General features: G+C 36.5%; 1 protein-coding gene across 2 annotated transcripts in view; it reads left to right on the top strand.

The window, feature by feature from the left end:
- Nucleotides 1-14,197, top strand: part of EPG5 (ectopic P-granules autophagy protein 5 homolog) — a 123,520-nt gene extending 109,323 nt beyond the window's left edge. Inside the window, exons 39-44 of one of the 2 annotated variants that reach the window (XM_027868838.1) lie at nucleotides 167-311; nucleotides 4,690-4,932; nucleotides 7,335-7,551; nucleotides 8,503-8,718; nucleotides 11,143-11,257; nucleotides 13,574-14,197. In XM_027868838.1, coding sequence (XP_027724639.1) covers nucleotides 167-311; nucleotides 4,690-4,932; nucleotides 7,335-7,551; nucleotides 8,503-8,718; nucleotides 11,143-11,257; nucleotides 13,574-13,756 — 1,119 coding nt within the window. In that variant the 3' untranslated portion in view covers nucleotides 13,757-14,197. Of the gene's footprint in view, nucleotides 1-166; nucleotides 312-4,689; nucleotides 4,933-5,454; nucleotides 5,589-7,334; nucleotides 7,552-8,502; nucleotides 8,719-11,142; nucleotides 11,258-13,573 lie in introns of those variants that run through there. The other variant, XM_027868839.1, reaches the window with a different exon arrangement.
- Nucleotides 14,198-16,192: the final 1,995 nt, after the last annotated feature.

Genomic DNA, 16,192 nt, shown 5'->3' with positions numbered 1-16,192 from the left:
CCTAAATTGGAATCAATTAATACCAGCATCATTTCTTCCCAGGATTGTTGTGACAATCAAATGAGATAATGAATGTCAAATTAAAAAAAAAATGCTTCTGTTGTTGAATGTGAATGTTCATTGAATTTTAGTTGAACTGACTTGAAAATCTTTTGTTTTCCATTAGGATGCAGTTCCAAAATGCCTAGCTTTCACTCGCCAGGTGGTACAGTTTCTTAGCTCTCTGGAACAAAATGGAAAAATTACTTTTGCAGTACTCGAACAGGAAATGTCTAAGCTTTTGGATGACATTGTTGTCTTTAATCCACCAGGTAAGTGACAAATGGAAAAATTGCTAACTTGTTTTAGCCAAATAGCTTGGAATGATGGTAACAACGAAATGGGAGATGTCTCTTCCTCCAAAGATCCAATTCTCTCTCATTGGGAAGAGTTTCATTTACTTACTTAGCTTCAGGGGTTCAGCAGCCATTCTTCAAGTCTTTCTTCTGTGTCACACACATTCTTTCATTCTCTAACTTCCTGAAGGGTTCCATTATGCATTTTCACATCCTTTTGTCTTTGTTTTTAACTCAGGGAAAAAAAAAACACAAACGCTTTCATTTTTATTAAAGAAATGTTTTATTCTCTCTGATCACCTAGAGAGTGGAGAAGCATTCTAATTTTCTTTCTTTTTCAGAAGGGAGTCAGCCAACTTGTACTCTGTAGATATGTAATGTAGTAGCAATGACTGGGCCATGGTAGAAAGAAAAATATCCTGTTATATATGTAGGTCACTGTAAAATTTTCTGGTCTTCTATACTTGCTGGAAGAAAGATCCTCTGACCTCTGCAGTATTTTTTGGTAGTGCTTATTTCCATCTCTGTTGTTAAACTTTTAGTTTACCATTTATCCCACTAAGCTTCTTAAATCTTTCAAAGCTGTTTGTCTTTATAATGTTATTATGTAAGTTGTTCTTTTGGTTTTGCTCACTGCATTCTGTATCACTTCGTAAAAAGCTTCTTATGTTTCTCTCAAACTATCCTTTTCATCTTTTCTTACAGTGCAGGAATGCCATTCCACAATTGATGGGTACCCCCTTGGTTTCCAGTTCATTACCGTATGTTACAAAAAGAACTTCTATAAATATTCTTGTACATATGAATTTTTTCAAGAGTTCTTTCCACTCTTTGGAGTGTAGGCTTAATGGTGGTATCCGTTGGTCAAAGGATATGCATAGTTTAGTAAATTTGGGGTATACTTTCCAGAATGGATGTACCAATTCACAGCTCCACTGGCAGTACAGTAATGTGATGAACTTAATCTTCTGAAGAGACATTTATATCTTCTCTTAATATTGGAATATAACCACTTCATCCTTGTATAGCCCTTTCTGATTGCTCATTCATATTTACCTTTCTGTGTTTCTTTTGACTTCTGTGTTTTTCTTCCAAAGTTTATATGTAGCTCTGTTCTTCTCATAAGGAATGTTTGGGAGTTGCATTTGTTTCTCCATAGGATTATTCTGAGTTTCTCTGGGTAAGTTATTCTTGGCTATAAGTCTATATTTTTGCCTTTTAGAATATCATATGACATACTCTTTACTTCCTTTATGGCGGTAGTTGCCAGATATTACCCAATCTTAACTGTAGCTCCTTAGAACTTGAACACTTTCTTTCCGGCTGCTTAAAGTTTTTTTTTTCTTTAGCTAGAAACTCTGAATTTTGGCTAGGACATTCATGAAAGTTTTCATTTTGGAATTTCAGGAGTTAACCAGTAATTTTTCTTTTTCTTTCTTTCTTTTTTTTTTGTCACTTTGCCTTATGGGCATAATAGATCAGAGAAATTTGCATTCATAATTTCCTGAAGTATGATATCTTGGGTTAGTTTTTCTTTTTTTAATTAATTGATTTTGATTTATCAACAGTCACTTCCATATGCTTTTGGGTTTAAAATTTTTCTCCACCTTGCTCCCTACCATCCTCCCCAAGACAGCACACAATCTGATATAGGCTATACATATACATTCCTATTAAACATATTTTCACATTAGTGATGTTGTAAGTTAGAATTAGAACCAATAAGAGGGACCACCAGAAAGAGGAAACAAAACTCAACAGAAGAGAAAAAAAATTAGCAAATAGTATGCTTCAATCTGCATTCAGATTCCATAGTTCTTTCTTTGGATGTGGATATAGGCTCAGTTTTTTTGTCTATGACTTTCTAGTAGTCTAAAATTTTTTAAATTATCTTTGTCTTCTTTCTTAAAGTCATTTGTTTTTTATTTGAGATGCCTTGTATTTTCTTCTATTGTTTTGTCTTTAGACTTCTTTTTAATATTTCTTTTTGTCTCAGAGTCATTAACTTCTATTTGGGCCATTCTGATTTTCAGAAAGTCTGTTACTTGGGTAAGATTTCATACTTCTTGTGCTCAGCTATTAATTCTTTTATGTCTTTCTTTGAGAGCTCTCATTTCTATTTCTTTTCTCTAGAGTTGTGATCTCACTTAAGAGGTCATCAGCAGATTCTTGCAATTTCTACTTGGCCCTCTGATTTTAAGATATCTGGGTAGTTTTCCCTATAATTTCTCAAAATATGATATCCAGGCTATTTTTTTATTCATGGATTTCAGGTAGTCCAGTGATTCTTAGATTATCTCTCTTCAGTCTATTTTATAAGTCAGTTTTTTAATGAGATATTTCATATTTTCTTTTTTTTTCCAGTCTTTTGACTTTGTTTCATTATTTCTAGATGTCTCATGGAGTCATTAGTCTTTTATTATTTCTTGATGTCTCATGGTGTTGTTAGTTTCTGTTTTACTGATTCTGATTTTCAAGGAGTTACTTTCTTCAGTAAGGTTTTGTAACTCTTTTACCAAAATGTTAATTCTCTTTTCATATATTTCTTCCATATTTTTTATTTGGTTTTAAAAATAATTTTCTTATCTCTTTTAGGAATTCTTGTTGGGCTTGTGTCCAGTCTGCCTTTTTTTGGGTAGGGGGGAAAACTAGGGCCCCATTCGCTTGCCACCACACCTTTCTATCCTAGATCTGTGATCCAGAACTGGACAGTGGGTGATAGAGCTGCAAGTTTTGGAACCATTCGTGCTCCCAGCACTAGTTCAGGGGTCCCCTGAGATCTCTCTTTTCCCTGGTAATTACTGTCTTGGTACTCTTGTCTTGGCTCCCTCTCTGTCCTTGGGCACTAGTATGCTTCTTGTGGCCGTCATGACTGCTGTCGCACCCTCACCTCAGGTCGTCAGACGTCTCTATCTGTCTTCCTAAGCTTCCTTAGGCTAGGAAAATGACTCACTGTGTCTTTTTCATGGCTTTCCTGATGAGAATTTGGTCTGGCATGTTTTCTAGGTTGTTGTGAAAGAGATGTGGTAGATGAATTAAGCAAAAATGCTTCTCTTCACTCTGCCTCTTGTCACTTTATTTATATGATTTTTAACATTAAAAAAAAGTCTTCCAGGCATTCTAGTGACTTCGTAGCAAGTTGACTTTTTATTTGAGGCTTTGCTTTGTAGATGTTTTGGAGTTATTCTCTTTATCTAGGTTTTTGTATTGGCTCCATAATACCTCTCTATCATTCACGTCTTTTCATGACATTCTTCCAGTTTTCTCATTCTCATTCTTTCAACTTTATTTCCTGAATTGAAACTTTGTGTTAGGACTTGTCCTTGCCCTTTCTACCTATCTACAGGCCCCACCTCAGATCTACAGGATGAATGGAAATCCTCCTTTAGGGTTAAAGCAACTGAGCTGTAGGTCTGTCCCTGGTGTGTTACCTTATTAGCAACTTGTCTAGGACTCTGTGATTTTGGGATGGAAAAATGACCTCTTGTGATTTCTCCTTGGATTTTCCTCTCTCTCCTTGGTTTGGTGTTCTTCCTTGATCTTTATTACAGTTGCTTTGGGAGAGAACTGGGTTACAGCTTCCTGCTAACCTACAATCTTTACCAGTTTTTGTACTTTTAGCTTCTCAATCTAACTTAGTATGATAATTGATATTCCTTCTTATCAATGGGCTCATTGATCTTGAAGTTTAACATAGTAATAAATGCTTCTAAGTATCTTACCCTTTTTTTGGTGAGGTTGGGGATCAGTGGGTTGGAGAAATTGGACTTGTGAAGAAATGTGTTCTACAAATACAGATCGACAATTGTTCTGTAACTGTAGTCTTACTCTGCAACTCTAAAAGAGTTGCCTAGGGTCATGTATCCAATGCGTTTCAGAGCTTGAACTTGAATTCATGTCTTCCTGACTCAGATGCTCTCTGTCCATGACAATTCTCTGCTTCTCAGACTACCATTAACCTTTGAACTTTTTTGTTTATTTTTGTATTTGAATGTCTAAGAAATGAAATATGCCTAGCTAAACATTCCAAAAGTAGCTTTTTTATTATCACTTAGCATATTACTGCTTTCATATACCATGGCTCCTAGGTGTTTTGAAAGCATTAACTTCCCCTTAGTACCTAGAAGATACATTTTCATGCAGGAGGCCAACACTTATTAACTTGCTAGAACTATGGAATGGCTATGTTTTGGTTCTTTTAGAAACTATAAACTCTGAAGTCTGCACAGACTGTAGCTAAGAATTTAAATGTTGCTGTTCTTTCCTTCATGAGATGAATTTTAATAACATTGGAGGACCAGTGATGAGTTAGCTATGAGTAGCAGTGGATATGTATATATTTTATTCCCTTCAGATATGGATAACCAGACTCGCCATATGGCCCTCAGCAGACTCTTTGTTGAAGTTTTAACGATGATGAATAATGCTAGTGTCCCAACGGCTGAGTTCCTTCGGGGCAGTGTCCGGAACTGGATTGACCAGAAAGTACATGGGCTAGTAGTGCTGCCCCTTTTGACAGCAGCATGCCAAAGCTTGGCTTCTGTCCGACACATGGCTGAAATTACAGAGGCCTGTATCACTGCGTACTTCCAGGATGGTGAGTGAGCATCATCTTGCATCATAGTTTTGTCTTTTCTGGGAAAACTTCAGTTACAAAGGATGATATATTGGGATCTAGGAGATGAAAAAGAACAACATGAATCAGGGAGGTATCATTCTGAATTCTTGTGTGTCTGTGAATATAGCTCCCTTTTTTGGGATGGGGAGGGGGTATTTTTTTTTTTAAAGGCAAGTGCCCAGGGTCACACAGTTAGTAAGTGTTTGAGACCAGATTTGAACTCACGTCCTCCTGACTCCAGGGCTGGTGCTCTATCCACTGTGCCACCTAGCTGCCCTGGTATTTTTTTTATTAAATAAATCATACTCATGTTATTTATGCCTTTTGATTATATCTTTGATTAATATTACATTGGTGGTATAGAATTTTATTATCCCAGTCATCATTACTTTAAATCTTTTATTTATTGTGGAAAACTTAACCATGTACTCTTACTAAACCATGATTGAATCTTAGTGTTTGTCCTTGACATTTTTCTATGCTGCTTACTTTACTCTCCAGTTTCAGTTGTTAAGTTTTCAGTTATGCATTGTTGAAACAACACTGAAGTTAGGTGTGGGTTCTACTCTCAGCTCTTCCACTCACTGTATGATCTCAGGTGAGACATTTAACTATTGGGCTTCCATTTCTTTATGTATAACATTAAAGAGTTGGTCTGGAGTTAGGACAGCATTTGTGGTAGGTGTTTAGTAAATCCTTGTTGATTGATTGGAGAACCTCTGAGGTTCATTTTTTTCTCCTCAGTTTTTCAGTTTTAGGTATGGCTTTCTTTTCCATCATCTGATTGAAAAGTTACCCTTGTAGCATAACTAATAATAACATAGAATCATCACCAACTCTCAGATAAAGAATATTGTTTAACTGGTGCACTTTTCTCAATATTTTTAAGATAACTTTTAGTTTTTTTTCTTTTTAAAAATTTTTCTTGTTTATGTTTTATTTATTTTTAATTTATGGAATAAAACAAGCATTTCCATAACATAGTATAAAAAAAGATGATTGCACATGAAACTGCAGATCTATTATATACAACTTTCTAGTCCTTTTAAATATGTAACAAAATTATCATGTAAATTTCTCTTTTTTTTAAGATGTGTACCTTGTGAATAGAATATGTACACACACACACACACACACACACGCACAATCAACTGACAGGTAGAAGTGGGCTTTGTATGTCTCCAAAACCACCCTAATAAGTGCAGTGGAACTATTGGCATGTCTGCAAAGATGTCTCCCGTGATATTTTCCATTTCAGTGTCGAGAGTTGCAAGTCTGAGGGTCATGGCAAGTGGGTAGCATTCTTGATATCAGAATGATAATTTTGCAAGTTTATGTCATAATGTGTACATAGACTACTTTAAGGCTCTAATTCTTATTATATTCCTAACTTTATCTTCACTTTGCTACTTACAGCTTGTATGACCTGAAGTATATCAATTATCTCATTTTCCTCATTGTAAAAATAAAGAGTTTGTACTAGATAACCTCTCAGGATTCTTCTAGCCCCAATTCCTATAACCCTAGCATCCCATGACTCAGAAAATTTGCTTAAATCTTATTACCAGAGAAAAAAGGGAATGTTTAATTGTTTAAATTTCTGATTTAGAACCAATAGTTACCTTTCATGATTTTGTGAAACATTTTTAACAGATTACTATCTGAACATGATAATAATATGATAATAATACACTGAGAAATGAATGCTCTTATTTCCCTCCCCTGCCCATTACCTTTCCTAATCCCTTAATATGGTATTGTTAAAATATATATATATATATATATGTATGTATATATATATATATGTGTATACACACACACACACACACATATATATTTCCAGGGGCAGCTAGGTGGTTCAGTGGATAGAGCACCAATCCTGAAGTCAGGAGGACTTGAGTTCAAACCTGGCCTCAGACCAAACACTTGACACTTACTAGTTGTGTGACCCTGGGCAAGTCACTTAACCCCAATTGGTGTATGTATGTATGTATTTCTTGTCTCCCAAGATTGCAATTTCTGGGGGCAGGAAAGAGGTTCATATATTCTGTTTATATAGTATCTGGCATGGTAGTCTGCTTCATTAGGTAACTTAAATGTTTTTTTGAGCAAGATGAAAGATAATGGCCTAGAAATTAGAAACTTCTAATCTTAGCTCAGTCAGATTTCCTGTATATTATACTGCATCTCATCTCAGTCAAATGTTTGGTTCCTGAATGTTTCTTATGTAAGAGTTGATGTGCTGATTTTCTTTAAGACTAATATGAGAAATAATTTCACATTATAAAGTTTAAAATGAAAGGCTTTATTAGAATAATTGAGTTATTATGTTTGATTCTGGTCTGTTTACTTAATTTCTCTGCTTCCTGTTCTATTATTAGACTCCCTCAACTATCATTTGGGATGGGGTCCTATCCTGGTATCCCTTCAAGTTCCTGAACTCACCATAGAAGACTTTATTCAGGAGTGCCTGTCCCTTGGAAGTTATTTGACACTGTATGTCTATATGCTTCAGTGTTTAAATAGTGAGCAAACACTAAGAAATGAAATGAAAATGTTGCTAACGTTAGGAAAGTGGCTGGAACAGGTATATCCCAGGTATGTTGTTGGTGTTCTGTCTGGATGCCATATTAAACATATTACTTGGTTAACTTAATGTTTTATTTTAATGTGAGTATTTAAGCTTTCATTGAGCATAAACACAAAGAGACACATGGTATATAAAACAGATAAGGACAATCCTATGCCAGATTTTTCTCAATGTGCTTTTGATTAAATGAATGAATTGAATGTATAGCTGGGATGACTCAATGCCTTTGGAAATACCTTAGAACAGTGGTTTCAAACTCAAATAGAAATGGGACCACTAAACCCTACAGAAGGATCCCTGTGGGCTGTATATTGATTTAGAAATCATGTATTAACATTACAAATACTCTATTATATTTTTATTTATTTTGTTAAATATTCCCCCATTACATTTTAATTTGGTTTCAGGGCCAGGCCTTGTGCCTTAGAAGACCTTGCTAAGTGATTACAAGGGAAGCTATAGAGTATTAAAATATGAAACCTCCCATTAAAAGTAAAACATTTTTTACTGTAAACTCTGGTTGCAAATAGTAGAGCAGATTACCGGAAACCCTTAGAATGATGGAATGTTGGCACTAAGGACCTTAGAGGACATGTAATACAAACTCTTCCTCTTTTCCTGTCCACTTCATTTTACAGATGAGGAAACTGAGACAGGCCTAGACAAGGAAAAGATTTGCCTGAGGTTATACAACTAGTTCAGAGAATGTAGGGACTAGCACCCAGATTGCCAAGCCAGTTTTGTTTCCACTACAAGTTGATGATCTTATGCATATTTCCTTATAGGTTTCTTTTATAAAAGTAATATTTTTATTTGAGCTTTCAGCTTACATTATGGTTTATAGCATGTATCATGAACTTGAAAACCAAATGTAAACCTAAATCTGGGAGAGAATAGCAGGTCAGGGTGCAAATCCGCTCCTTATTTTTCCCTTTCTTTTCATATGTACCCACTCCAAGCTCTGTGCGAGATGAGGCAAAGCTCTTTTTGTGGTGGCACCAAGCACTGCAGTTGTCCCTGATCCAGGCCGAGCAGGATGACACTGTGCTGATTGGATCAGTCATCCGGACTCTTCTTGGGATCCAGAACAGACAAAGCCAGGCAGCAGAGGAGAGACTGAGCTCAGGGATACTAGGTGCCATTGGACTAGGCAGGAAGTCTCCCTTGTCCAACAGGTAAGAATTGTAAGGAAATATTCCTCTTCATGAATTCCCAATTCCAAAACTGGTATGGATGCTGATGAAAAAACTGTTGATTCACCCCATTAGTTTAAAACTAAATGAAGTCTGTGATGAAAAAAAAAAAACAAAGGTATGAAGTAAAGACCACTACCAATTATAGACCAAACTACCTCCATTGGAGTCTTTCTCTAGTGTCTCACTGTCATATGGAGAGGACACTGAACTATGTTTTGGAAGCTCTGGCTTGTTGCCCTGAGCCAGAAGAAGCCTGAGCACGGGCCCGGTGATGGACTGTATGCCTGCTATTAAGGACCATTCACTCATTAACACCTAATCTCTGCCAGGTTCCATACTCGATACTGAGCATACAAGGACAGAAGTAAAGTAATCCTTAAATCTCAAGGAGCTTACATTCTTTTGGACCAACCTATGTTACTTGAGTGGAGCTTCTAAGCAGAACGTTGGCCACCAAGTGATGAATTTTTTTAGCCAAAGCAATTTAAGAAAACTACCAAGGTGTAAAGGAGTTTTGACCTGCTTCAGTGATGGTTTGTTCTTGATGTTTTGATGTCTAGGCCACATTCAGGTTTTACATAAACCGTATTTTAGGGAAAAGCGTAGCCTATATTTCTACCAATCTAGTAGGTTTCAGAAGCCTATGGTGACAATATAGTGTAGTGGGAAGTGTGATAGATTTAATCAGAGGACCTACTCTTCTACTTATTAGCTGTGTGATCTTGGGCAAATGACTTCACCTTTCATGAACTCAGCTTTCTTTTATGTAAAATGGGGAGTTTGTACTAGATACTCCCCAAAGTCCCTTTCAATTCTAAATCTTATTATTCTATTTGGTCCTTTTGGTACCCTTGCTGATATTTTAAGCTTAAAAATTAGGTTTTCCAGAATGACAGTAAAAAAAAAGTGTATATGTCTATATAATCTCATATAAAGCCATGACTTTATTTGCTTTATGTATTAAGATATATAAAGTTAGCAAGCACAAGGACAAAACAGACAGTTGAATTAAAAATTTAATCATCAAAGATGTGTTAAAGCCTGTTGGTAAGAAGGGTAAGTGGTGAGAAAGGAATCCGAGTAGTCTTAAAAAATAAACAAACAAAACCCCAAAGGTTTGAATTAGAATCTTGTATGAAAGAATATGTGTCTTGGCTTGGTTAGACTTCTAGATTATCTCTTCATGCTTAATTATCTCCTATTACATTCTTCTAGTCCTAATCAGTATTGAAGATATTTTTCATACCTTTGGAATAGCAACATTCCTGTGGAAGAGCCAGACTTAGTGAAATACAGCCATTCCAAATCCAACAAGTCTATATTTTAACACTATGTTTCTTAGCATATTGTAGAATTCAACAGGATTCTGCAAGTTAATTTCTCTTCAAAATTTGTTTTCATATTGTCCAGTATTTAATGTAACTGTAGCTCTCACCTGCCAACACTTGCTTGTTAAGACCTCTTGGTGGACTTGACTACTTATCGATTATTACTTATAGTGTGTGTTTATTTGGAAAATAATGTAATCACTATGACTTTAACTCTGTTACACAACAGATAAAACATGTTTGAACAGTTTTTAAAAATTTTCTGATCTTTTTTCCTTATGCTTCTACTGCCCCCTTATTTTTATTCAACAACCCCCAGTTGCACTTAAGGCTTCTACTGCCCTCTGGATTGTTCCAGTGCCCCCCAGGGGGCAGTATTGCCTACTTTGGGAACCTCTGCAAGGCCAAGGTCTCTCACTGCATTCTGAACCTTCATCAGTTGTCCTGATCTATATCTGGCCCCTGGACCCAGATGGCTCTGGAGGAGAAAGTGAGGCTGGTGACTTTACACAGCTCTCCCTCACTCAAATCCAATTCAGTCGCAAGTCATGTCATCATCTTCCTGATGTTATGGTCCTTTTTGAGGACAAAGGACAAACCATCCATGATCAATAGCAAATCTATAAATTAATCTTTGAGTAGCCTGAGGTATAACATTATACCACTTTTCCTAGCTGCCTTAATTTAATCATACTTAATTTAAAAAAAAATATGGTTTGGCTTTGTTTTTAATCTTTAAGGGCTACAAATTAATTTCATAAATCCCTAAGGGCTAGTGTGCTCCTTGGTATCAAATTTTTCCCTTGGTTGAGGGGATATGCTTTTATTCTTGTACCTGAATTTGATGTGCTATATATGATGTTATAAAGGATTAAAATATGCTAAAGCTCTATATGACATAAGTAATATATATATATATGTATTTTTTGCTTGAGATTAAGATTTATTGAAGGCATTAACAAAAAATGGAGATATTCTTTACCATGGTTGAATTTTGGTAGAAATTCCTACACTTGATTTGTAATGTCTATGTAAATTGTGATTGGTTCCTCCTATTGCCTTTGCATTTTCCAAGGTTCCGTGTGGTTGCAAGAAGCATGGCTGCCTTCCTTTCAGTTCAAGTTCCTGCAGAAGATCGAATTCGTTTGAAGTCTGGTTCTGAATTACATTTCTCTCCAAAAGCTCAGCAAGTATGTAATAGCTTCTTTCTGTGTAATAGGGAGCTACTGAAGGTTTTTGAGCAAGGGAGTGACACAGCCAGACATATGGATCAGGAAGATTAATTTGGCAACTGTGTAACGAAGGGATTGGGGTCAGGTAAGCTAGTTAGGAGGTTCTTCTAATAGAATGGTAGGTAGATGAGCAGTGTCATAGAAGTCAGAGTGGGGAGAGAATAAAAAAGGCATTGAATGGACAAAATGCTACAGAAAAGCAAAAGAAAATCAGGAAGAAGAAAAAGCCATTGAATTTTGCAACTGAGAAGTTAAGGGTAACCCTTGGAGGTAGTATTATCAGTGGAATTCTGGGGAGGGAAGCCAGATTATAAAGCAATGGAAACAATAAATGCCATTCTAAAAAGTTTAGCAGTGATTATCTTTTGTAGTAGCAAAGAGTTAGAAACAAGGTGGCTACTGCCCACTTGTTGAGGAATGGCTGACCAAGTTATAGTCACTGCATGAATGCAGTGGAAAACCACTCACTGCATCTAAGAAGCTAAGAATATGAATAATTCAGACAAGCATGGGAAGATTTATGTGAAGTGATACAAAGTGAAGTAAGCAGAACCAGAAAGCAATTACACAACAAGAAGAGGGAGCTAGTGATAGGATTGGCAAGAAAGAAAAGAAAGGTAATTGAGGCATTTTTAACAGTGCATGGGAAAAAGCTAAAGGAAATTCAGAAGGAAACAAAGTCAGGTAGGATAGCTTTGAAAGTAATATGTTGAATTAGTGTGTGTGTGTGTGTGTGTGTGTGTGTGCGCCTGCGCGTGCGAGCGCATGCTCGCTCGCACGCAAAGCTATGCATGAGAGATTTGCATTTTCATATATAATCCTCTTTTTCTATTCTATTTTGTATATGGAAATGTTTTTGTGTTTGTTAAACTCAGAATAAAAAATAAAATTCTAAGATCAAACCAGGGGTTTGACTAGGACTCTGGGGTCACTTCTAATTTTTAACTGCAAAATTTCTAAGACACATGGATGTGTCTTTGCTTTTTAATTCTCAACAGTTACTATAACAATTTATGCTACTCTTAATCTTAATTTGATGCAACAGAACTCTCCATTAGTTTATCTGCAACTACTTGGCTTCGAATGATGTGAAGCTCTTGGTAATTTATCTTTAACCTGCCAGCTCACCTCTTGCCCTTATCAGATCTTCTCTGTGCCTGCTCCCTGAGCAAGGTCAGAGCCCATCTCTCTTCACCTCAGATAAAACCATATATCTATAACTGTATGTTTATAGATAGATATATCCATATCATCTCTATCTCTCCATCTTTCTGTCCATCCTTATTGTGGTTGTTGTTATCCAGCTGTCCCTGTTAGTGCCAATTTCCTGATCTGTAACTCCCTTATTAATGCACAGTAGGAACATCTGCTCAGGAAGGGTAGAAAGCCAGGGCACCTTCCCCTTCTCTCTGGAGTCAAACACTGCTTCTTCCTTTCATTGATCTGAGTATTTTCTTTTCTCTTTGCTCTCCTAGGAGAGAAGCATAGCAGACCCCTTTCAACTTTTTGATTTGACTCATATCCTCTAAAGAAAAGAGGGAGTATGATGTGCTTAAAAGAAGGGGTGTGCTGACTTAAGAGCCTTTAAGTCAGGCTGCTTTTACCTCTTAGCAAATGACTTTTGAAGCTTGGTTCATGCAAAAATTTTTAAATGACAGGATGACTTAGGCCTTAAGTTCTAAGAATGTTTTAACAAAATGAATGTTCTAAGGTCTACTGAATGGAAGTAAACTTGTTGCCTCTCAGGGGGACCAACCTCATGCACAGAAAACACAGAAGAATTAGACTAAGTGGTGTTGACTCTTCGTCGAAAGACGAGTTGAGCACGGGAAAGAGAAGTGTAGGATGGGATGGTCCTAGAGGGGAGGGGACTTGAGATGGCTCTGCAGAATGGATTGGATTTGGGTTTGTGTGGGAATGGGGAGGAGCCCTTTCCAAGTAGGGAGAAAAGAATGGGCAGAAGAATGAATTGCAGAATGAAGCTGGTATTTGAGGAAGCTAGTGCTGGAATCAGGAAATAAGGTTGAAAAGGTGGTGTGGAGTCAGGTTATTGAAGACCTTAGAAATCAGGGAAAGTAGTTTTGCTTCTAAATGTTGTTTATTGGGGCCTCCTCTATAGCATATATGTAAGTATACACACACAGAGGCATATAAAGATGCTTTTTTCTAGTTTTGTACATTTTCCCTGGTACTGATACTTAAATTGCATTTTCAAATAGGTACGTGCTGTGAGATGCCTATGTACAGTTAAATGTCATCTTCTTTGTTTTTTAGGCACTAAATACTCTTGAATCCATGTCTTCAAGCAAACAGTATGTAGAGTATCAGGAACAGATCTCCCAAGCATCCCAGTTTATAAAGCATCCTGGCCATTGTCTTCAGGATGGGAAAAGTTTTCTGGCTCTTCTTATTAACTCTCTGTACCCAGAAGTGCATTATTTGGACATTATTCGATAGCAGCACTGAACTCCATGGAAAACCCTGTGATGATTTCTGTTTACATTTTATGTTGTTATTGCACAAGTAACTTTGACTGTCTAGGTCCACTGTAGAACCAAGTACAACCAATGAGGAGGATGGTTGGAAGGAATGTGGGCACTGGTTATTTCTACCAGGTATTTTGGATGCAAGAGTTGTATGTGTGTATGTTTGTGTGCATGTGTTTTTTTAGCCGTTACAATAACATTATGTTAAAGCATCAAGGACTATTTAGTTTTTATTCTTGTGAAAATGAGAAACGTCATTAAGTTTCACCTTGATACAAAGCCATGGGCCTTGCAGAATGACACTGTAAGGGTCATAGATCATAGGACAATTTTTTTTCTCTTTCATTTGTCTCCTTGCCCTTAAAACAAAATAAAAAAAAAAAAAACTACTGAGGCTCTCATGTTAGAACTACAACCAATTATAGTCACATGAAAAAGTTACACTTTGAATCTCATTTTGACTCCTCAAAAATATAGTCACATTTAGTCTGAAAATTAGAAATTGCTTATATTTCCAAAAGTAAGGTCTGTTTTGTGATTCTAAAATCCTTTGGAAAGTTTGCTCTTTCCCTTAGATGAGAGAAGCCAAGATGTTATTAAATAACCACATTTATTTTGGCTTCCTTTATTACTTCTCACTAGTTATGAGTCTATTAGTATGCCTACTTCTACACCACAGGTCAAAACTCCTCTATACTTCTGTACATAGTTGTCTTTAGTTACTGGAGCCAAGAATATCAGTTCTGGGCCCCTTCTCACATCAGCACACGTTGCCAGGTATTTATTTTGAAGCCTTCCTGGCTGTCCAGCACCTGCAAGAGTTTGCGCTCTGCTGGCCCAGCTTTCAAGAATCCAGGGGCTAGTTCCACTGGGAACATCCGAGGATGATTGGTGTGGGTTTTTCCCTGGCAAGCCCTTTATTTCCACACACCACATCCCTGAGTCAGCTCACGGTAAAAGTGAAATGTCTGGAAGTCAAATGTGCTTTAGAAGTCAGTTATTGTCTGCAACAATGGTTATCACGTCCTGCTGCTGATGAGAAGCTGAGGTGGCTGATAAGATGATTCACTCATCGAGGATTCTGTTCATTCATAAAACTGAGGTGAAAGGGAGAAAAGAATGAGGACATCTTCCTGTTGCCTCCAAAAGCTCTTTCTTTGAACCCCAGTAGAGGTTAGAGGACCATTCAGAATCCCAAAGAGTTTAGTTTAGGCTTACTGGCCTGGGAAGATCGATATTCTTGAACTCTGGATTTGCTGAACAGGGCACCTTATTGTCCCTCAAAATGCATTCAGCTGTTAAATATCTATTACCACAGTCTGGCTAAAACCACATTTTGTTGCCATTTTTCAATGTGTTATTACTACATATTCCTTCTAGAAATTAGCAGATTAATTTCTATTATCATAGCACTGCCTGCCTGAAATACCTTTTGTCTGTTTCAGTTGCTTAATGTTTTATGTATTTATCTGTAGCTCGGGAACATGTTGTTTCATGCTTTCTCCATAGTCATAGAGAGCTTTTAATGACCTAATGGACTGATGGGTACTCCCTGCTCAGATAACCATTTGAATGAATATATAGCAGCTATGTAGAAGCGCTTTCATGTTGAAATTCATTAATTAAGTAGAAGAAATTTACCCCAGAGAAACATTCTCTAAAGTATAATTTAAAAAGTCTTCCATGTGTGCTTATTCAGCAAATTGACCCTTTCCTAGTTTTCCTGGCTAAGTGTCATCAGGGTCTTGATTTTTGCCCCACTCTTTTGGCTTTATTATTTCTTCAGTGCCCATTTCTCCTTGTCTTCCTCATATTGTATATAATCAAAATCTTCTAAACTCTTAGTTTTTAACCTGGGCATTTTGGCAGTGTTTTCTTTACTGCTGTAAAGCACAGTGCCTTGCTCATGGGATGCACTTAATAAATTTTCTTGAATGGGATTGACTGAAAAACCATCCTTGCTGCTCTGATTTTAGCATTTCTGTACTATTTCTTTGAGGAAAAGGTTGCAGTTGCTAACTCTTAACATCGTAGAAGATGAAAATATCAATTGGCAATGTATATACTTCAAAGAAAATTATGTGTCTGTTAACTTTTAGAACTTTATAATATTTATAATGAACTTGGTTTGTAAAAAATTTTAAGAAATAAAGAACATTATTGGTTGCATCTGCTAAAGAATAAGGTTTGTGGGGAGATTACCTTATGAAAATTCATTGTGAAACTGAATATAGACTTGATGCCAGGAGTCTTCTAATTGATGTTACATTGTAATCTGAATAGTGGAGATGTTTGTTAAATAGACCTCCTGTATTTTTAGTGTTTAGTGTTTAACATTCAAGGTGAAGTCAAGATTACAGTTAGGTTTAACTTCCTGCATAGAGTGAATAAATGGGTAGCAGTGAGA

Source organism: Vombatus ursinus, unplaced genomic scaffold (assembly GCF_900497805.2).
Source record: "Vombatus ursinus unplaced genomic scaffold, bare-nosed wombat genome assembly UNPS02014791.1, whole genome shotgun sequence".
Lineage (NCBI taxonomy): Eukaryota > Metazoa > Chordata > Mammalia > Diprotodontia > Vombatidae > Vombatus > Vombatus ursinus.
The sequence above is the reverse complement of the archived record's forward strand: the minus strand, read 5'-3'. Positions and strand labels throughout refer to the sequence as shown.